The 24348-nt window shown below is 40.6% G+C and overlaps 1 protein-coding gene across 6 annotated transcripts in view; it reads right to left on the minus strand.

Moving 5' to 3' along the window:
• The window catches only part of CPEB3 (cytoplasmic polyadenylation element binding protein 3), a 193087-nt gene that overhangs the window by 9367 nt on the left and 159372 nt on the right, over positions 1 to 24348 (minus strand). For all 6 annotated transcript variants that reach the window (XM_061162183.1, XM_061162184.1, XM_061162178.1 and 3 more), the window contains exon 9: positions 19112 to 19293. In XM_061162183.1, the coding sequence (XP_061018166.1) occupies positions 19112 to 19293 (182 nt within the window). The remainder of the gene's footprint in view (positions 1 to 19111; positions 19294 to 24348) is intronic.

Genomic DNA, 24348 nt, shown 5'->3' on the forward strand with positions numbered 1-24348 from the left:
TAAGGAATAACAGATTTCTCATATATTACTTTTCCATGAAGCAGACATTTTTCCTTTTCCGTGCTAGACATCTTGAATTTTGATATTTTTTGACAGAAATCTTCCTAAAATGTACTATCTATTCTTTCCCCTCTCAACCAAAGGGTACTACCAATATCCTTTACAGTAGTGCAGGTAAGACAATGCAGTGGACAGTTTTTCTGTCACCTCCTTCAAAATGTGTCTGCCTGCTATCACTTCTAATAATACCTTTTGAAGACTCTTTATAATTTTGCAACTTTGAATAATTTTTTAATTGGATTAAAAGCTAGATAATCACATTCACTGAGACTAATACATTAATAAGACTCTGAATAAAGCTGAAAAGTAAAGGATGTGACTTTTGGACCACCACAACCTCTCAAAGGGTAGGAGTCACATGGTATCTCTGACAATATGTATCAACAAAGAGAAGTAGCTGCATGAAGGACATTGGTAGTTAGGTGGTCCTTAAGTTAAAGAAGAGTAATTATTTTCACTCAAATGGATTAATTTATTTGATGAGTATTTATGGAGCACTTTTGCTCCATAGGGTTCCCTGGCTAGGCTCTTTTGGGTTCCCTGGTAGCTCAGTTGGTAAAGAATCTGCCTGCAAGTGCAGGAGACCCAGATTCGATCCCTGGGTCGAGAAGATCCCCTGGAGAATCAAATGGTAACCCACTCCAGTAGTCTTGCCTGGGAAATCCTGTGGACAGAGGAGCCTGGTGGGCTACAGTCCATGAGGTCATAAGAACTGGACACAACTTAGCGACTAAATCACCACCTATTCCTTGTATGCCACTGTATTAAAAATTGAAATATAATGGAGAATAAGACATAGTTCTCCTTCAAAACTGTTTATGGTCTACTTGAGAGCTTCTTAAAGGCATTCCCAACCATCTGCAGTGTTTGCCATATCCAAACACCATCTGTACTACTACTTGATGTTTTACTTGACTATCTAAATTTGATTTTTTGCTAATACACAACACATAACTATTACAATAAAAACAGAAAAAGAACAGATGTATATATAACTGAATCACTTTGCTGTACACCTAAAATTAACTCAACACTGTAAATCTTCAATGTGTGTGCGTGTGTGTGCATGCTCAGTCGTGTCCGACTCTTTGTGATCCCATGGACTGGAGCCTGCCAGGCTCCTCTGTCCATGGGATTTTCCAGGCAAGAATACTGTAGTGGATTGCCATTTCCTCCTCCAACACTGTAAATCAACTATCCTCCAAAAATAGAATAAAGTTTAAATTAAATTTTAAGTAAGATAAAAACAGGTTTGTCTGTTAATCACCATTAAGAAGGTATCATTAAGCTATGACACTTTGGAGACACCCACCTGCTGGAATCATATTGGGTATATTGGAATCACATTACTGATCTACACTATCATTAAAGTTCAAATACTAGAGCCTGACACAGAGCCAATCAAATCACCAAGCTGACCTTCTTGTTTAAAAAGGTTTTTAGGACCCGGAAATGAAAACTTCCAGTAGAGAGAAATGTTTGAGTTCAGACACACACCTAATGGAGATGAGTATGCCCAAGGATGCTGAAGAACATGTGCAACTTAATGATGAGGGGTAACTATTAAGGATAAGGAACACTGATGTGGGATGCTGGATAAATGGCTATAGGAAGATGGACAAGGGTAATAATATATGCAGGATGATATAGATGGGAAGAAGCCATACTTTAATAATAAGCTGATCTCAATGCTAATGCTGCTGTGCTTCTAACAAGCTAGGGAAAATATTTCAGTATGTAGTCTTGATATCAGTCAACAAAATGACCTCCCAAAGTAAATAAAGCAATGACTAATAGCTCTTGGTAGCAAAGAGGTGATACCCAGGGAGACTATAAACTAATAACATGTCCAGAGTTCTCTCTCCTTGGACCTGAAAGGCTGCAGAAATGAGAAAGGAGGTATTAGCCAAGGTCAGGCTCAGCTTGAATTATGTGTTAAAGGTTATGTTAAGAACAGTTACAGGATGGACCCTGCTGCAGTCTGCCCTTTGGTGATGGGAAAAAAACAAATTAAGTCTGTCAGATACTCAGCCATCCCAAGGAAGCTAAGGCTTGTTTACAAGTGTCTAGCAGAGGAGGAGCAGCAGTGATTTCAGATAATGGAGTCAGAGTGGACAAACTGGAGAGAAAGGCCAAGTGAAGAGGAATAAGGTATAATTTAATAGGGTTAACTGTCTGGGAAGGCCTGCCCAGAAGTCACGTAGACCATTTCTTATCATCTGGAGCAGCATGCTTCCTGGAAAGACCATTTTATTTGGTATACAGAGAAGTCTGGCGGGCTACAGTCCATGGGGTCACAAAGGAGTCAGACACCACTTAGTGACTTAACAATAGCAACAACTCAAAGCTTTAAACATAATGTGCTCCTAATCTTCTTGGCATGTGTCACAGAATACATCTTTCCAGGTCTAAAATCCACAATAACCTCATTACCATCCTTCCCACTAAACACAGTGTCATAACAGTTGCTAAAGAAAGTCCTCCACTGGCAGGCAATATTGAGAATGTTTAAAGATAAATTTTTAGTTTTTCAACTGACTATGAACTGGAATCCTGCTGTTCAGAAAGTAGACGACAGATGCCTAGGAAATTAAAGCATCAATGTGAAAATAGCTTTTCCTTAGCAACAAATTTACCCACAACCTTCCAGATAGAGTAGATTCGCAGTTAGTAATTTTAGAAGAAATATGGGGTAGATTAAGCAAAACATAGTGGAAATGGGTTAAATTTTATCTTCTTTTTCCCTCTTCAAAGGATGGGACTGACCATTTTCCACATTTTTAAGTGCTAGGGGATGAAAGGTTTTAAAATATCTTTGTCCTCTTTCCACCACTAGACACTCTTACGTGTGCTAATGCTGACACCTATGCTGTGTATGTCTACGGAGCACACAGAGATCTGTCAGTGTTCTGTTTGGCCTTAAGATAACTTTTTCCATGAAACAAAGAAGGTCCAGCTGACAAAATCCTACACAATCCATAGATTCACTCTCTACTCTGGTTTCCTTCCATGCTGCTTGGGAGTAAGGCTGGAGGCGAGAATATAAATCAGCCCAAACTAATTTTTCGTGGCAGAAGAATGGATTGTGTGGAGAACAACGGGTAAGAAAATCATTAAAGATCTGTCAAACGCATGACTGCCATGGCATCACCACCCCCTCAACCCTACAGGATGTAGAAGTGCAGAGCCCTATGGCTCTATCCATTAACTGGCTATATCATAACCTTGCAGGCCTCAGTTTCCCCTACTATATTAGAGGTTTGGGCCAGCTCTTCCAAATAAGAAGAAGCAACTCATCAGGAAACTGCTGACTGACTGATAATCCTGTCTTATGGGGTCAAAGAACTTGAATGTCTTAGTGAGGTAAATACTTTAAAAAATGGTGGCTGTCTTTTATCCATTAATAATCTCATAAACAACCTCTACTGGAGAAGGCAATGGCACCCCACTCCAGTGCTCTTGCCTGGAAGATACCATGGACGGAGGAGCCTGGTAGGCTGCAGTCCATGGGGTCGTGAAGAGTCAGACACGACTGAGCAACTTCCCTTTCACTGTTCACTTTCATGCATTAGAGAAGGACAAGGCAACTCACTCCAGTGTTCTTGCCTGGAGAATCCCAGGGATGGCAGAACCTGGTGGGCTGCCGTCTATGCAGTTGCACAGAGTCGGACACGACTGGAGCGACTTAGCAACAGCAGCAAACAACCTCTATACTCAAATATGGGAAGGAAAGAAGAACATTTAATCACTCTAAACAGTTATATTAAAAATGATCACAATTCCATGGCAGAAGACAAAAAGAGTGTGAAGGACAGAAGAGATGAGGGGTTGAGACCACAGAAGGAGAAACAAGACAAAAACGTCCCATGCAGTTCAGAAAAGAGGAATTATTTCTTTCTCTTTCCTTAGATGACCCAAACTCTAGTTAAGAAACTATTTCTAGTCAAAGGTTCTGAGACTCCTAGTGCTTCAAAATAAGCCCATGTGGTATTGTTTCAGACAATATTTGAACTCACTCCTGGGTGTTGCTTCCTCTCAAAGGGTCAAATCAAACACAGCTACAGCTACTGCTGGGAGACTTTAAAGCCAGATCAAGGCAAGAACCAGTAAGAGCAGAAAATTAAAGGCTGGGTTGTGGGAGTTCCAGACTATGGTTAGAAGTTGAAATAGTCTGGGAACAGGTTGTCAGAGCCTTCACTTCTCTTGGTGTTGAGTTATCTGATCTATTCCAGCTGTGGCCAGGGAGAAGGTGTAGTATTATCAGCACTATGTGAGTATGGTTACTGGTCAGGTTAATCTTCACGAAGGCTAAAAATACAAAGCCTTTGACAGTCTTTAGCTAAAACTAGGCCCACTGTGTTTTTAGATAAAGAGAGAAAAAAATGATTAAATATGCGAAGAACTTGAAGTGCTTGCAAAGAAAAGTGCAGTAGATAACATCTGATTAAATAAAAAATTGGCTATTTGGGAAATAAGCTACTGAAAGCAAATACTCCTGTGCTATGGCTTAACTATCACAACATTCCCTAAATAAAAGTATCAGAAAGTTCAAAATTAGCTAGCAAAGTCAGATTCCCAGGTCCTCTCCACTAAACTAAAATAGAGGCAAAGGAAGATTATTTCCCAATGGTATTGCTGCTGTTAAGTCACTCAGTTGTGTTTGACTCTTTGCGACCCCATGGACTGCAGCATGCCAGGCTTCCCTGTTCTTCACCACCTCCCAGAGTTTGCTCAAACTCAAGTCCATTGAGTCGATGATGCCATCCAACCATCTCATCCTGTCAATCCTTTTTCCTCCTGCCCTCAATCTTCCCCAGCATCAGTGTCTTTTCCAGTGAGTCGGCTCCTCGTGTCAGGTGGCCAAAGCAGTGGAGCCTCAGCTTCAGCAATAGTCCTTCTAATGAATATTCAGGGTTGATTTCCTTTAGTATTGACTTGTTTGATCTCCTTGCTTATCCAAGGGACTCTCAAGAGTCTTCTCCAGCACCACAGTTTGAAAACATCAACTTCTTGGCACTCAGCCTTCTCTATGGTCCAACCCTCATGGGATACTGATTTCAAAACCATTTTCCCTTCTTGTAATAGGGACTACATATAAGAAAGATACAATAAATAATCAAATAACTAGAAGATGAAGAACTAGAAATACTAAAGGGAATATTGATCACACTTTCAGTGCCCTCCCCAGCATCCTTGAATATGCAGCTGCTGTTTGCCTGCCCAACCCCAACCTTTGTAGATAAAAGATATCCATCCAGCAATCCCATTTCTGGATAGTTAAGAGAACTGAAAACAGGATCTTGAAGAGATATTTGCCCTATTATGTTCACTGCCGCATTAATAACAATAACCAAAGTGTGGGAGCAACTGAAATGCCTACTTAGAGATGAATGGACAAAGAAAATGTAGTATGTACATAAAGTGGTATACTATTCAGAATTAACAAGGAAGGAACTCCTTTCACATGTGACAACATGGGTGAACTTGAAGGACAACATGCTAAGTGAAATAAGCCAGTCACAAAAGAACAAATACTGAATGATTCCAAATACTGATTTATATGAGTTACCTAAGTAGTCAAACTCACAGAAAGCAGAAAGTGGAAAGATGGCTGCCAGAGACTGGGGGCAAAGGGAACTGGGGAGTTGCAGTTCAAAGCTTATAAAGTTTCAGTTATACAAGATGAAAATGTTCTAGGGATCTGTTCAGTAAAATACTGTGTTTATAGTTAACAGTATTGTACCATACATGTAAAGATTTGTTAAGAGGGTAGATCTCATGTGTTTTGTCACCACAATAAGAAAACAAAAAAGAAAGAAACTATATGTGTGTGGAACAAACTTGAAAAAAGAGCCAAGGAAGGGAAAAACAATCAACTGTTTATTAAACTTTTGAATTTGAGCATGAAAGAAGAAAAGAAGCTGAAATACTGTAATTACTCAACTGGGCTCCCTAGAACATTATTCCCAAGAGATGATACATTTTAGAAGAATTCTATGATCAAAACATTTGTGAAAAACTGCATATTGTTTCCTTCTGGGGTGTGTTCACTATGAAGATTAGTATATAAAAGACTCCAAGAAGTGCCAGAGTAAACCGGCCTGGTTAACTTCCTTTAAGAAAGCATTTCCAAACCCATTTGACTCAGAAAAGGATTTGTTTGGTAAAATAAATATTAAAAATCCAATGGATTCATGTTTTATGAACAATGTACAAAATGATGATTTGAAGACCTAATTTTAGGGATAGATTCCTGGGCAGGGAAGACCTTCCTACTAAGAGTTCCTCCTCCTCTTTCAAAAACTCAAATAACTAACCAACTTTACTCTTACCTTGCCTGAAATATTTAACTCTTTTTATCATGTGAAATTCTAACCAGATGTCTGATGGTCTTCCAGAAGAGCTCAAATATTAGTCATTTATGATTTCATGTTAATTAATGTGTTATCAGTGTGACTGTATATTGACAGAGTGCTTTACAGCCTGCCTTCAAAACCACTTTAACAGACATACACGCATGTCCTTCCTTCAAGGTATACAGTAAGTAAGTATAGTTAAGACTAAACTTCAGATTAGCTGATTCTAGTCTACTATCCTTTCTACTAGTAAAAAGGCTCTACAGATTGAGTTGGTAAATGATACTCAATGTCAACTGCATGATGTATTTCAAGTTATAAACATTTTGACTTTTAAATTCTGAGGAGACAACATGATCAAGTGGTACTAAACAACAGCTGGGGGGGGGGGGGATCCCTGAGATTTTTATAAAGAAATAGCTCACATAAATCAAATCCTATGTTTTTGTTAGATTAAGGGAGACTCAAATGATTCTATCCTTACAAATTTCTCAGGACCATGGAGAGTAGACAAAGGGCATAAAAATGGCCATGTAAAAAGACTGCTCATTTTCTAATGCTCTCATTTTTCACACTGCAAAATCTTTCATATGTAAGTGACCTAGACTTGAGTTATAAAGAAAACTGGATTTAGCAGAGCTTTCAAATCTTAAGTGCTCATTTGGCATCACTTCTAAAAATACCATTAAAACAGACAGAATGGGTACAGGTGCCCTCTTTTGCCCTTGTTGTACTTAAATACTTTAAACTGTCCCAGTTTTTCACAGAAACACTGTTCAAAAGAACATAAGTAAAATTTAACCCTAACATTTTACTCAATTTCAGGTTCAAGATCTTTGTATTATCAGAGAAAAGATACTATAGAAATACCTCTTTCTAGACTAAAAAGAGGAAAAACCTTCAATCCTTTAAATAGAAAATGCATCCAGGTATTGACATCTTTAAATGAAACTTGAGTGTCTACCTGCATGTCTTGACTAACATCTAACTAGTCTGTCTGTAGATTGGCACTTATGGTAAAAATTTTTTTTTTAGTGTCAACTTCAACTATTTCATTATCGTTATATTAAAGATTCTTAGTGGAACTGAGCAGGAACTTTAAAGGAAAAAAAGAATTAACTGTTAGCCTTGGACACAGGCTTAGGAGATAAAAGCACTGTTCAAACAGGCCAGGTTCAGCAACAATGTAAATCAACATGTGTATAGCCTGGTAACTTTCCAGAGCACTTCTTCACCTTCACTGTTTACCTGTGTAATAAACCTGAAGATTTTAGGCTAGAAGTTCTTACTATCTTGGGACAGTAAAATCATTAAAATCAAGCCTCTAAAATGTTAAGTAACTTGCCCAAGGTCACACTGTGACTGGGAGAAGAGACAGGAGTATAAACAGATCTCCCAATTTCCAAGCCAGGACACTTTTTCACTATAGCGTGGTTCTGGGGGTGGTGAGGACAGGAGAGGGTGTGAGGTGTATCTTCCCCCTTAGATACATAAATACCCCCATTAGCTTTAGGGAGCCTCTGTTACCCATAAGAGTGTATGCCAAGGCAAAGAAACACTGAGAACCCTGTGCTGGGTATCATACTACCTTGATATTGTTGCCATTGGGACAAATAACCAATTGGCCAATAACTGGTAAACATTTAGCCATAAAGTATGCATAAATATAAGCCTTAAAGGACTTTTTTCAAGCTATTATTAACATCTCCTTTGAAGTAAAACCTGAGGCATGAATTGCATTTGTCTCATTTATAATAATGTTCAATAACAAGGGTCATTATGACAGCAAAAATGCCACAGTTTCACTAAATGTTACAGTCCAATGGAATTGCATTGGCTCACACTGACTTGAAAAAAGGTTTAATATGAAGACAACACAAAAAACAAAAGCAAGACAACTGCAACACAAAATTTCAAACTCCTTTTGTTAATGTTCAAAATAACTTATAGACATACTGGCAAACCCTGAGAGCAGACTCCAGATGTGTCCTGCTCTGTGCAGTGTATGTTCAGCTGAAAAGTTACATGAACTATGGAAACACATATAAAATTAAAGCACCTATAATACAATTCAGGAGCTCCTACCCTGGTTTGTGTGAAAGGAAAGAAGTGGAGTTAAAGAAACATTAGATCCTGAATGAATGACAAGGTTTGGGAAGGGAGATCCATGAGCAGAGGTAGCTCTCATGTCAATTAATGATAGGTGTCTTGAGAGTCTGTCTCCAAGCCTCTCCTAGGTTCTCCTCTGCTGTAAATAAACCGGGTTAGATGAGGTCATGCCCAAGTTAAAGTCCAGCTTTAATGGACTATAAGTGTTAAAGAATACTTTTTGATATGCCAAACAGCAAAACCTAAACACCTTTATTAATTCAAGTGAATGCACTTAACTAACTAAAAAAAGAAAGCTGTGCAGAGTGCCCTCTGGTGGACAGTTGGACATGCCAAAGGAAGCTCTCAAATCATCAGCATTCATTCATTCAATGACTCATTCATTCATTCAAATATAATTAATTAATGTGGGTCCACTGTGTGTCACTTATTGAGTATACAGGTGTTAATACAAGAGACACGATCATTGCCCTCACTGATTGTACAGTCTGGAAGCATAGATAGACATTAAACATTTTTGTTGTTGTTCAATTGTTAAGTCGTGTCTGACTCTTTGCAATCCCATAGACTGTAGCAAGGCAGGCTCCTCTGTCCTCTACTATCTCCCAGAGTTTACTCAAATTCAAGTCCATTGAGTTGGTGATGCTATCTTATCATTGTATCCCCTGCCATTCCCTTCTTCTTTTGCTTTCAATCTTTCCGAGCATCAGGGTTTTTTCCAATGAGTTGGCTCTTCACATCAGATGGCTGAAGTATTAGAGCTTCAGCTTCAGCATCAGTCCTTCCAATGAATATTTAGGTTTGATTTCCTTTAGGATTGCTTCATTATAGAGGTACTAAATGCCACAAAGGTATAACATATGGGATTATGACAATGATCTATGGGAAAGCTGAAAACACCACTGAAGAAAGGATTCCTAAAATTGTCACAAGTAATCTGAGACCTGAAGGAAAAGTGAGTTTTAGGCAGGGAGAGGTAACTATCCATAATCACCCTGTAAAACAGAGAAAAAGACCAAGATGAGGAAATGGGAGCTGAAGCAGAGGCAGTATGTAGTATACAGAGGGTCATGTAGGCAGTGTTAATTGACTTTGACCTTGAACCTAAGGGCAGTAGAACATAATCAAAATATTTCAAGGAGAGAAAGATGTGATTCAAATCATGATTTTTAAAAGACTACTTTAGACTTTTTTTTCATTTTTTATTTATTTTTGGCTGTGCTACGTCTTCGGTGATGCGTGGGCTTTTCTCTAGTTGTGGTGAGCAGGGCTACTCTCTAGTTTCAGTGCATGGGCTTCTGACTGCAGTGGCTTCTCTTGTCACAGAGCATGGGCTCTAGGGTGTGCACGCTCAGTAACTGCAGTTCCCAGGCTCTAGAGCACAGGCTCAGTAGCTGTGGATCATAGGCTTAGTTGCTCTGCAGCACGTGGGATCTTCCCAGACCAGGGATCAAACCCATATCTCCTGCATTAGTGGGCAGATTCTTTTTTTTTTTTCATTTATTTTTACTAGTTGGAGGCTAATTACTTTACAATATTGTAGTGGGTTTTTGTCATACATTGGCATGAATCAGCCACGGAGTTACATGTATTCCCCATCCCGATCCCCCCTCCCACCTCCCTCTCTACCCGATCCCTCTGGGTTTTCCCAGTGCACCAGGCCCGAGCACTTGTCTCATGCATCCAACCTGGGCTGGTGATCTGTTTCACCATAGATAATATACATGTTTCGATGCTGTTCTCTCGAAACATCCTGTGGGCAGATTCTTTACCACTGAGCCACAAGGGAAGCCCAGATTGCTTTAGTTTTTAATGTGGAGAATGAATTGGAGATGGGCTAAAGTTGAACTGGGGAGACCAATGAGGAAGCAACTGTAGATGTCCAGGTGAGAGATGACAATGACTCACTCCAGTACCCTTGACAGCCTTCCATGGTTGCTCCCAGCCCCTGCTCACTCATATATCATCCTAATTTATTCTAAACACTTACTGAGTGTCACCCATGTGCAAAGTACTCCCATTCAGACCTCTGGGCACAGTGGCAGAGTCAAGATCATGCCAGCAGTCTTGATCTGTAAGACAGTGGTCCCCAACCCTTTTGGCATCGGGGACCCATTTTGTAGAAGATAACTGTTCCATGGACTGCGGTGAGGGGGGTGGTTTTCCGGATGATTCAAGTGCATTACATTTATTGTGCACTTTGTTTCTAATTTAATGACACTGCTGATATGACAGGAGGTACTGGTCCATGGCCTGGATGGTGGGGAGCCCTACTGTAAGGAACCACCATTTAGAAGCTTCTTCCACCTCTGGAATCTTCTCACTGCTGTGCATACTGTGGCATAAAGCTTGCTGATGTGTAGATTTATCAGCCCACTCCAACAGGTGACATATTCTTGGGGGACCTTAATTAATACATAGAAGGGAGCAGAAATTTGCCAACAGCCCAGCCTACCTTTTTCCTGTGAATTTGAAGAGCACAGGTTAATAAGTAGGATTCCCTGCCTCTAACGATCCCTTCGAATTGTGGTGCTGGATTTGTAGCACCACATTATATATATATATAAAATTATATATATATATATATAATTATATATATATATATAAAATTATATATATAATTCATATACTTCAAAAAGGTATAAAGTTGTTACCAAAAGAAAAATTTAAAAACCACCTCTTGCCCAAGAGGTGAAGAGATGCGCCACGTCCGAGGTAAGAGAAACCCAAGTTAGATGGCAGGCACTGAGAGAGGGCATCGGAGGGCAGACAGACTGAAACCACAATCACAGACAACCAGCCAATCTGATCACACGGACCACAGCCTTGTCTAACTCAGTGAAACTAAGCCATGCTGTGTGGGGCCACCCAAGACAGCTGGGTCATGGTGGAGAGGTCTGACAGAATGTGGTCCACTGGAGAAGGGAATGGCAAACCACTTCAGTATTCTTGCCTTGAGAACCCCATAAATAGTATGGAAAGGCAAAAAGATAGGACACTGAAAGATGAACTCCCCAGGTCGGTAGGTGCCCAATATGCTACTGGAGATCAGTGGAGAAATAATTCCAGAAAGAATGAAGGGATGGAGCCAAAGCAAAACAACACCCAGTTGTGGATGTGACTGGTGATAGAAGCAAGGTCCGATGCTATAAAGAGCAATATTGGATAGGAACCTGGAATGTTAGGTCCATGAATCAAGGCAAATTGGAAGTGGTCAAACAGGAGATGGCAAGAGTGAACATCGACATTCTAGGAATCAGTGAACTAAGATGGACTGGAATGGGTGAATTTAACTCAGATGACCATTATATCTACTACTGTGGGCAGGAATCCCTCAGAAGAAATGTCATCATAGTCAAGACTATGCCATCATAGTCAACAAAAGGAGAAGTCTGAAATGCAGTACTTGGATGTAATCTCAAAAATGACAGAATGATCTCTGTTCATTTCCAAGCCAAACCATTCAATATCACGGTAATCCAAGTCTATGCCCCTACCAGTAATGCTGAAGAAGCTGAAGTTGAATGGATCTATGAAGACCTACAGGACCTTCTAGAACTAACACCCAAAAGAGATGTCCTTTTCATCATAGGGGACTGGAATGCAAAAGTAGGAAGTCAGGAAACACCTGGAGTAACAGGCAAATTTGGCCTTGGAGTACAGAATGAAGCAGGACAAAGGCTAATAGAGTTTTGCCAGAGAACGCACTGGTCATAGCAAACACCCTCTTCCAACAACACAAGAGAAGACTCTACACATGGCCATCACTAGATGGTCAACACTGAAATCAGATTGATTATATTATTTGCAGCCAAAGATGGAGAAGCTCTATACAACCAGCAGAAACAAGACAGGGAGCTGACTGTGGCTCAGATCATGAACTCCTTATTGCCAAATTCAGAGTGAAATTGAAGAAAGTAGGGAAAACCACTAGACCATTCAGGTATGACCTAAATCAAATCCCTTATGACTATACAGTGGAAGTGAGAAATAGATTTAAGGGACTACATCTGATAGACAGAGTGCCTGATGAACTATGGACGGAGGTTCGTGACATTGTACAGGAGACAGGGATCAAGACCACCCCCAAGAAAAGAAATGCAAAAAAGCAAAATGGCTGTCTGATGAGGCCTTACAGATAGCTGTGAGAAGAAGGGAAGTGAAAAGCAAAGGAGAAAAGGAAAGATATACCCACTTGAATGCAGAGTTCCAAAGAATAGCAAGGAGATAAGAAAGACTTCCTCAGTGATCAATACAAAGAAATAGAGGAAAATAATAGAATGGGAAAGACTAGAGATCTCTTCAAGAAAATTAGACATTACAGCATACTAACACATATATATGGAATTTAGAAAGATGGTAATGATAACCCTATATGCAAAACAGAAAAAGAGACACAGAAATACAGAACAGACTTTTGAACTCTGTGGGAGAAGGTGAGGGTGGGATGTTTCAAAAGAACAGCATGTATACTATCTATGGTGAAACAGATCACCAGCCCAGGTGGGATGCATGAGACAAGTGCTCGGGCCTGGTGCACTGGGAGGACCCAGAGGAATCGGGTGGAGAGGGAGGTGGGAGGGGGGATTGGGATGGGGAATACGTGTAAATCTATGGCTGATTCATATCAATGTATGACAAAACCCACTGAAATGTTGTGAAGTAATTAGCCTCCAACTAATAATAAAAAAAAAAAAAAGAAAAGAAAATTCTCTTCCTAGTTTGTTGAGAGATTTTATCAGAAAAGGAGATTAAATTTTTGTCAAATGTTTTCTTTCCATGTTTGAGTTGGTGGCAGGTCTCTTTTAATTTAACATGATGGGTACATTGCTTGATATTTAAAAATTAATTTAGTTTTTTATTCTTGGGTTAAAACTCATCTGGTTATGCTGTGTTATGCATTTTATGTATTGTTGGATATATGTTAAAATGCTTAGAATTTTTGCATCTGTGTTTATGAAGCATGTTGTTTTGTGATTTTCTTGTTATTCTTTTTTGTAATTAATTTATTTTTAAGTGAAGAATAATTGCTTTCGAAAAAAAAAAAAGAAAATTAGAGATATCAAGGGAACATTTCATGCAAAGATGGGCTCAATAAAGGACAGAAATGGTATGGACCTAACAGAAGCAGAAGATATTAAGAAGAGGTGGCAAGAATACACAGAAAAACTGTACGAAAAAGATCTTCACGACCCAGAAAATTATGACGGTGTGATCACTCACACTCACCTAGAGCCAGAAACCCTGGAATGTGAAGTCAAGTGGGCCTTAGGAAGCATCACTACGAACAAAGCTAGTGGAGGTGATGGAATTACAGTTGAGCTATTTCAAATCCTAAAAGATGATGCTGTGAAAGTGCTGCAGACAATATATCAGCAAATTTGGAAAACTCAGCAGTGGCACAGGACTGAAAAAGGTCAGTTTTCATTCCAATCCCAAAGAATGCTCAAACTACTGCACAATTGCACTCATCTCACACGCTAGTAAAGTAATGCTCAAAATTCTCCAAGCCAGGCTTCAGCAATACGTGAACCAAGAACTTCCAAATGTTCAAGTTGGTTTTAGAAAAGGCAGAAGAACCAGAGTTCAAAATGCCAACATCTGCTGGATCATCGAAAAAGCAAAAGAGTCAGAAAAACATCTATCTCTGCTTTATTGACTATGCCAAAGCCTTTGACTGTGTGGATCACAATAGACTGTGGAAAATTCTGAAAGAGATGCGAATACCAGACCACCTGACCTGCCTCTTGAGAAACCTGTATTCAGGTCAGGAAGCAACAGTTAGAACTGGACATGGAACAACAGACTGGTTCCAAATAGGAAAAGGAGTACGTCAAGGCTGTATATTGTCACCCTACTTATTTAACTTATATGCAGAGTACATCATCATCATGAGAAACGCTGGTCTGGAAGAAGCACAAGCTGGAATCAAGATTGCCGGGAGAAATATCAATAACCTGAGATATGCAGATGACACCACCCTTGTGGCAGAAAATAAAGAAGAACTAAAGAGCCTCTTGATGAAAGTGAAAGAGGAGAGTGAAATAGTTGGCTTAAAGCTCAACATTCAGAAAACTAAGATCATGGCATCCAGTTCTATCACTTCATGGCAAATAGATGGGGCAACAGTGGAAACAGTGGCTGACTTTGTTTTTTTGGGGGAGCTCTAAAATCACTGCAGATGGTGATGGCAGCCATGAAATTAGAAGACACTTACTCCTTGGAAGGAAAGTTATGCAACATAGATAGCATATTAAAAAGCAGAGACATTACTTTGTCAACAAAGGTCCGTCTAGTCAAGGCAATGGTTTTTCCAGTAGTTATGTATGGATGTGAGACTTGGACTATCGGGTGGAGAGGGAGGTGGGAGCGGGGATCGGGATGGGGAATACGTGTAAATCCATGGCTGATTCATATCAATGTATGACAAAACCCACTGAAATGTTGTGAAGTGATTGGCCTCCAACTAATAAAAAAAAAAATAAAATAAAATAAAATAAATAAAAAATGCCAAAAAAAAAAAAAAAAAAGAAAGCTGAGCGCCAAAGAATTGATGCTTTGAACTGTGGTGTTTGAGAAGACTCTTGAGAGTCCCTTGGACTGCAAGGAGATCCAACCAGTCCATCCTAAAGGAGATCAGTCCTGAATATTCATTGGAAGAAATGATACTAAAGCTGAAGTTCCAATACTTTGGCCACCTGACGTGAAGAGTTGACTCATTGGAAAAGACCCTGATGCTGGGAAAGATTGAGGGCAGGAAGAGAAGGGGACGACAGAGGATGAGGTGGTTGGACAGAATCACCGAGTCAATGGACATGGGTTTGGGTAGACTCCGACAGTTGGTGATGGACAGGAAGGCCTGGCATGCTGTGGTTCATGGGTTTGCAAAGAGTCAGACACGACTGAGCGACTGAACTGAACTTGCTAAAGATGGTGACATGGATGAGTAAGATGACAGCAGAGATGAGAGTGTCAGAAGTTACAGGAGTGACTGTTTCTATAACTGTTGTATATTGGCATATTTTATATTCACAGGCAAGGGAAAAGGGCCTAACCTAAGGAAATACTAATGTTGCTTATTTATAAAATGGGAACTCTCTGGAAAGCTCAAGTCAACCTTTAGAAGACACATAAATATAAAAGTGAAATCAACCTAAAAAAGCATCTACAGCAAAGGGTGCAGTTAACAGAGACTCAAAGTACCATAGGCAACAAAATAAGGTATTGCTGAAAATGAAAGTGTTAGTCACTCAGTTGTGTTCAACTCTTTGCGACCCCAAGGACTACAGTCCACCAGGCTTTCTGTCCATGGAGTTCTCCAGGCAAGAATTCTAGAGTGGGTTGCTCTTTCTTTCTCCAGGGGATCTTCCTGATCAAACCTGAGTCTCCTGAAGGCAGATTCTTTACTGTCTGAGCCACCAGGGAAGCCTGAAGGTATTGCTGGCTATGTTCAAAGCAAGAAGAAAACAACAGGAGAGAGTAATATTTGGGGGAAGGGAGTGCAATATTCACAGAAAACCAGTGAGAAGGAGCCCCACTCAAGACAGAAGCTGGCCTCTATCTCTCATAGTAAAGAATATGGTCTGCACCTTGGTCAGTGCAAACAAAGCGCATGAAGATGGAGCTGGGAGACTGGGAGAGAAGGGAATCCATCACTTGCAGTAATTTTCAGTTTTCCCACTCACATGATTCTCATTCCAGGGCACTGAAGGAACCAATAGACCCCTTTTGACACCATGTGGCATCACAACAGTCCCACTATACACCCGTCCAGTGAGTCACACTGTATGTACCGCTTTCTTCTTCAGTACCTCTTCCGGGCTTCTCAACAATCCAGTGGCATACACAAAGCTATTACTATTATTGTCCTTATTCTGAAACTCAGAATTTAAGTGACCTGCTCAAAATCACACAGCCCACTGGGAACAGGACCACATCTAGCCCCAGCCATCTGGCTCTGCCCAGGGCTCTTTTCACTAACCAGCATAACTTTTCACTGCATCTTCAGCAGAACAACAATAAAATTCAAGCCATTTAATATTAACAACATCAGTGTAAGTACACTTCCAACAAGATAAATACTCTTAAATCTGCAAGTGCCAGGTAAACATCTTAATTGCCATGTGACTCTGGATGTTCAGTCTTCAAATCCCATTTAATCTTCAGACTTTCCCCAGGGGTTACAGATGAAGACCCAAGGCTCTGGGCATTAAGTAACTTGTTTGGGGTCACCAGAGGTCTGGTGATTGGTGCAGCAGAGGTTTAAATGTACTGGGATCTGTTCTGGCTCCAAACTCTATACTCCTATTACAACTGGCTGCTACCCTAAATGCTTATCAAGGACCATCCTAAGGTATGGAGGGTATTAGGTAATCCAAATGCAAAGAGCAGAAACAGTCAGTGGCGTTCCTGAGAAGTTTGATGAGCCAAACACTTTTCTATATCATGGTCTGTGATTATGCTAGCAAAAGAAACGTCACTTCTTTCTTCCTTACTGTCTAAGTCTTGTGGGCATCAATGCTGAGGGCATGAGTATAGCAGAGGCGAGGGCAGAGGTAGGCAATAAAACAAGTAGTGCCTGAATTTTCTACGATTCTTGCAGGCGTTCAAAGAATACCATACACCCTGGAGTAAATGCACTTCCTTCTAACTAAGGAGTAAGACAGGAGGTTGTTAGGGTGGTAGCAAAGGAAAAGTGGAATCTTTTTTTATCATCTTTAGGACCTACTCACGCCTTCTGGCTTCAGAGGGGAACAAAAAGAAAGCTACTTGGACACAGATGAGAACACAGGCGCTTTTCAGGTTAAGTTTATTGCCTGGGATTCACCACTGACAGGGGCAACACCAGTCTAAATGTAACAGAATCTGGGGTTTCAGATTCACAAACATATAGGCACAAGCAAGTCCACCAGCAGCAGAAGTTAATAAAAACCCTCCACAGAGCACCATTTGTCAATCCAACAGAGGTTTACCAAGCACCTACTGTGTCTACACCTGGAGAAGGAAATGGTAAACCACTCCAGTATTCTTGCCTGGGAAAATCCCATGGACAGAGGAGCCTGGTGGGATACAGTCCACGGGTCGCAAAAAGTCAGACACGACTGAGTGACTAGACAACGACAACAACAGAATCCACATATTAAGCAGTGGGGAAGCAGAGAATGAGACAGACAGCATGCCCAGCTTTGTGGAGCTCACAGTCTGTAGGGGAATTACTGCTACCAAAGGGGTGCTGTGGGCGCTTGAAAACTAGGAATGGAGTTGAATCTTTATCACTCCTGACTTTCCACTGATTTAGAGTATTTCACGATTTTCTAAAATAATCATTCATTTTAATTAAAAAATGAACCACCACTACTTAAAGAGATCCCAGTGATGTAACAAATAGATTGTTTATTTTAAGCACTGGCTTTTGTAATTTGATCTATGTCTTAAAGAAAGTGTTAGCTTATTGACTTTAAAAAAATCCATCCCCCATTGAAACTTTTACCTCCTAACACACTTAGGTCTGCTACACAAAACCAGTTAGTCAACCATAGAGAGGAGTTGACACCTGGTAAGAGATTTACTACTTTATTTATTCCATCCAGTGTGTGCCCCCAAAACAGCCTTGACTGGAAGCATTAACAGCCACTGGACAATTGCATATGGAGGTGTTTAAGGCTTGATGTTTTCCCCCTTGCTCCATTATTCTATCAGTCAGGTCTCAGATTAGCTTGTAACTCCTAGTCCCCCAAGCTTCCAAACAGTGGCAGAACTGGGGTTTAAACCTGTGTCTGTCCCCAAACCCAACTGAGCACACCAATGCTCTCCAGCTCTACTGTCTCCTGTTTGGATGACGGCAAACCTGAGTGCCTCGACTGGCCAGGCAGGCAACGTCAATGAGCAAGGAGACAGGTAAGGGATATGTCTGTTTGCGATGAGCAGGAGGATGACAGAGCGCTGGAGAGGGGACTAGAGGGGACAGCAAGCAGCTACTGCTATCAATAGCTCCAGCAATTGCTATCACATATCATCTTGCAAGTTTAAGAGAAATCGGAACTTCAAAATTTTATGTATACTCCTGAAAGTTAACATTACATGTTAGTTCAAGTTCTTTGTTTGAAGAGGACCACGTGGGTCAAACAGGCTCTCAATCTTTGTTACTGTGCTGTTGGCATCATCTTTTTTTCAAAAATATTTATTTATTTATTTGGCTCCACCAGGACTTCCTTGCAGCACACAGGATCTTCAGTTGTGGCATGTGGGATCTAGTTCCCTGACCAGGGGTGGAACCTAGGTCCCCTGCACTGGGAGTGCTGAGTCTTAGCCACTGGACCACCAGGGAAGTCCCAGCATCATCTTTTAAACAGCACTGGTTTGTTTTGCTAAATTGTGCAGCATTACTTTCATAAGTGTAACATCACCCCAGGGATGGGGGAAACAGAAAGTTCATTAACGCCTTAAATACCAAGAGTATTCTCTTTTTTCAGGGAGCCTAGATGGACTCATGGACTAACACCACATAAGGTGTTTTTCTCCCCAGGGGCCCATGGAATAACTTTCATTTCTTTCCCATAGCAATGATACCCCAAGCAGTTGCTTACCCGTTTGTCAATGTCATTGTGTTGGAGCTGCACAAAGCGAGCGCTGATGGCTGCGATGTAACTCTGCTGATTGGAGAATGCCACACGGCCGGCACCTTTCGGGTACTTCAACTCGGGGTCTGTATCAATGCCAGCATAGCAGACACCACCATATAAACGGTCCATGATCATTGCCAGTTCAACTGCAAAAAAATAAACACCATTTGGTATAAATGTTTAAAAGGGTCTCTTGCCCAGGAGAAGGAAGGACTACATGGAAGAATCATGCAGTGTAACTAAGAAATGGAAAACCCATGTTAAGTATCATGAAGAGTGTCCACACCAGTCTTAGAACTCAAGAAGGGGAGCTCCTCATAGGATATTTGAAAACAAAATGAAAAAAGAAAGAAAGAAAGAATTTACACACACACACAAATTTACACAATGAGAACTTCAGCAACAGCATAAAAGAAATGATCTATCGGCAACCCTCCTTTCTAATTTCTAACTGCTTAGTCCACTAGAGTGGACCCTGGGCAGGCAAAGCATTTCAGGTGCCCTGACAAGTTAATGAGAAACAGTCTACTTACTGACCCCTAGGGCTGAAAGTAATTACTAAAGTCACACTTCTAAATTAAGATTAAGCTATAGAAAGAATTAACTCTAGAGGCAATATGTTTACAGCCTAGAAATAACTCTCCACAATTTTCTAAAAAATAAAAGATTTTTAGAGTTTATTTCAATTGAGGAATCTCCATACTAACTTCTCACACTAAATTCTAAATAATACTAAAAATGATAATAGCAGCAATAAACATTTATTGAGCACTTATAATCACCAGGAAACACTAAGCTGCTAAAAGGCAGTAAAAGCACACCCATCCTGTGCCCTGCTATAAATCCAGAGGTCTGGTCTGCACTCTTCACTAGAGCTCTTTGGATATCTGCAAAACACCTGGACAGAAGGCATTTGGAAATTGGACATTCCAAAGGTCTGATATGCTACAACTGTCCTCATCAGAAGGTACCATGGAGAGACATACAGCAGTTACTTACCTGGATCCAAACTGCCTGAAGTTAATTGTTTACTTGATACTGGATGGCACCTCCTCCAGGTATGACCACTCCTTTCAGGCCACTCACATGGTTTTAAGTCCAAAAGACTTAGCCCTACTCCTAGGGAATGACCCAAGAATCTACTTCCTCAAATACCTACACATGGTATTTGGAAAGGAGTGGACAGGGAAGACAGATGAAGACCTGGGCCACAGCCAGCGTGCAAAGGCCCCCAGACAGCTGAGCTCCACAGGAATCAGTATCTGGGGGAGAAGGAGAGCTGCACAGGCTGGAAGGGCAGGAGAAGAACTCTGTAGCAGGTTCAAGGGCTGAAGGGCTGAACGATGCAAGAACTCCACCAGATTTCTATGAACAGAAGGAAAGCCATGTACTGCTGTAACAGTTATGTCACTGTGAAAGAAAGGCTGTCTTTCTGACTTCTTCAAACCAGACTGCTTAATACTGGTAACTGATTTCTAAGCTTCTGTTTCTAATAGGAAGAATGACTTAACAACCAACAGGTAATTTTCAGAAGATGAGTAAATAAGCTAGCAGTCATTAAGCCAGAGAATAAGTGCTTTTAAAGACAGAAGAGCAGAAAGTTACCCCAATGATCCCATTATGATCAGAATTACTGAGTCATATCAGTCAAAGAAACATTGCTGGTTAGAGCCCAAGTGGACCCTGGCTTCAGTCTTGGGGCAGGATCCGGAAATCACATCCATTCAAACAGTGCAATAAGAATCAAGTCCCTGTTGTTTAGTTTTTAAGTCGTGTCTGACTCTTTGGTGACCCCATAGATTGCAGCCCACCAGCCTCCTCTTTCCATGGGATTTCCCAGGCAGGAATAAAGAATACTGGAGTAGGTTGCCATTTCCTTTTCCAGGGGATCTTCCCAACCCAGGGATCGAACCCGAGTCCCCTGCTTGGTAGGCAGATTCTTTACCACTGAGCCATCTGGGAAGCCCAAGAATCATGTATGTATCCTGAATATTAGAATTCAGTGGGTCCTTACTTTGTCTCAACAACTTACGATGGCTTAAGGACTTCCTCACATAGCTAATGTTATTCCAGTCACAGAGAAGAAGAAATTGGAAAGTTGAATTTATTTACCTTAGTCATTAATGAATTTCCTTTATTAGTCAAGTTGGCTTAGTAAAATAGGTAGCCTTGGGGCCTGGAAATTAAACATTAATTTCCCAAAGACCTGGCTTCTTCTGGAATAGAATAAGACAGTGAACACTCCCTCAGCCTGGTGAATGGCCAGGAGACGAATGTTGGCAAAGGATTGAATGCACTTGTCTTCTACCCTTAGGAAGGACTCAAGAAAGTGTCTAATTTAGAAAGAGAGCTTGAAGCTCTGGATGAAGACAAGAGCTACTGTAACCAGAGGTTCTTCTAAGACATCTTGGTCTCCAAAGGAACTTTAGGGACCTGCAGATGGCAGAGACATCTACTGCGGCTGGAAGATCCCAGCACCTTCCACAAGCACTTTGTGAATCTGGCTGTTGGAAAATCATCTTCTCGGCCCAAAGATTCAGTCATGGCTGATGCTATTGGCAGTTAAGCAGTTCTGTTAGGGAAAAGAAACCCTCATTCACCTATGCTTTTATGAAAATTATATAAATTAATAATTTCCACTTAGAAGCTTATGTGCAGTCATTTTCTTGGCCATCCAAAAGTCTGCAGGCATTTTAGCCAATGAAGTCTTACTCAAGTGAAGGACAATTTATGAAGAAGCTAGAAGAAAGAATCCAAGGTGACTACAGAAAATTTTTTGGGGGGGAGAATATGAAGATTACTCATTTCTCTACCTTAACCTGTATTTAACTATAAAAACCTCAATAGTCTGATGATCCTTGAAGAAAAGTAAATAATAACTCAACAGCTGCTGTTTGTATTTGGTCCTTATTCAGTCAGCAAGTCCTCATTAAAAGCGTACTTCCTGCTGCCTAAACTCATGCTAGACTCAAACAACAGAGGGATGTCACTTAAGTACTAAACAGCATTTCTAATTATTGAGAAAAGTAACCAGTTGGTAAAAACAACATAAAAAAAGAGTAATTTAATCCATCTACTACATAGGTAACTAACAAACACAGAGCAAGCTTTCCTCAAATCCTACAAAATTCTAATCTGAAAATACTTTTTATATGGAAGATACAAATCACCTACAGATGTCATAATATACAACTACTCGTAGAGGCTAGGTTTTAAAGGATTCTTTACAGTGAGCATTATCAGTTAATGTAGGAAAGTTCCATATAAATTCCCTTCCTCTGAATGAGGAGGAAGCTGAGCCAGCAAGAGGGCTACCATTTTGACTACTTGGGAGGAAGAGAGAAAAACAGAAGAAAAGCAGTAAGGATCTGGTAAAAGTCAACTAAAACCTTCATCTATCTGTCTATACATTATGAACTCCATCCTGCTCTTGAAATGTGAGTCCTTGATCAAGGATATATCTTATCCGGAAAATGTAGTCAAACCACCTATTAAATGTATGACAGTGATTCCTCATGTGAAACCATCCTCGGTAGCCGACATGGACAGCGTTATCTCCTAGGAGCACGTTCTTAACATTTAACCTGAGGAAGATGAGGGTACCAGAGGCTGAAATTCAGACAGATAGAGGTGACAGCAGGCACAGACAGAGTCTGTGAGGAAGTCAGATGTCTCCAAACCACTTCTATTTTTTCTTTCCCATCCAGACAGTGTTAACAGGGTCTGTCTGGTCACCACAGGGGTGGGAAATTAGGAGTTCTGATAGCCATAACCAAGGGCATTCTGTACTTTGGTTAAGATGTTCTATGCTTTTATGGTAACTCAAATCAGCTCATAAACAACTGTTGCATGAGAACAGTACACTACTACAAGTCTAACCTACACACTGGCTCTTGTGATGAGCTTTCCTGTGTCCCAGACTAGAGAGGGAAACAAAAATACTGCAGTTGTCGTAGCATATAGTATGTCCGTGAATTCCTCTGGGTTGTGGTGACCATGCCCTGGAGGTGAATCTGAACCCCACCTATGGCTCCTTGTTTTGCTCCCAATTCTTCATAAAGATCTGAAAGGGATCAGCTCAACAGAAAGAAAATCATGATTACTCTCCCATCCTGCCCCACCCCGGGGTCCTGTTCCTACGGTTTAATTAGATTTCAAAGTTAGCCTAAGGCAATGTAGAAGTCCAAGATACTGTGAGAGCCAAACGGGACAGAGCAGGAATGAGGTTTCCTGAGGGAAATACTAACACATTCATCTTTTCAGATTTTAAATCATGAATCCAGAAGCTCCATTTCTCCTCTTTGCAAATAACAAAGCAGACAGGAAAGAGGCATAAGGCACCTCAGGGTGACAAAGAGGCCTGCACTTCTGAAAGAAAGGAAAATTCAACTTGAAGGTGGACTTTCTGAGTTTACAATTGCCAAGTTGGATCACAAAAGTGGTTCAAATATCTTCAGTAGAGGAAATGCTCATAAGCTTCCACTCTGCATGAGATGTTGGGAAGTTATGAATATTTTCAATAAATGGTATGAACAACCAACTAAGTCTGAGCGATAAGAGTATTTAAGTTGATTAAATTGAGCTGGTACCAGGCTGACTGTTATTACCGTTATGGAGACAGAATCTCAGATCTCAGCCTGATAAAGCAGCTTCCCTCTGTGTAAAGAGTCCCTGACTTGAAGTCTGGAGATAGGAGTTTGAGCCTTAGCATTTTAAATTGTTGTGGTCTTGACTAATCACCCCCTTTGAACTCTGCTTCCTTATCTCTATGATGAAAAGTCTACCACTTACAACCTCACAAAGTTTTCATGAGGATTAAACATACATGAGAACTCTGGGCATACTGTTGGGCACAGAGTGGCGCTCAAATGTTTCATTTTGTCCAGGGGTTGTTTTTCTTTAACATTTGCTTAACTCATAAATCTTTGCTTAACATTAACTTGGCCTGGTTTCTGCTCTATAAGCACCAGTTCATCCCAGTCTTACTTTAGCTTTAAGTTAATGTTACTCAAACTGCCACTGATATGGCAACCTTTGACATCAGCTGTGGGTGAGGGTGTGCTTTCCTAGAGGAGGGAGCTCACAACCACCAATTAACACTAGAAAATCCTTAATCTTAAGGGCAGTGCAGTGAATTAAGTCAGTATGCTAATTCTGGAGTTTATCTGAGACAACTCATTCTGAACTTGGGATTGGGTGAA

This window comes from Dama dama, chromosome 15, assembly GCF_033118175.1.
Source record: "Dama dama isolate Ldn47 chromosome 15, ASM3311817v1, whole genome shotgun sequence".
NCBI classification, from domain to species: Eukaryota; Metazoa; Chordata; class Mammalia; order Artiodactyla; family Cervidae; genus Dama; species Dama dama.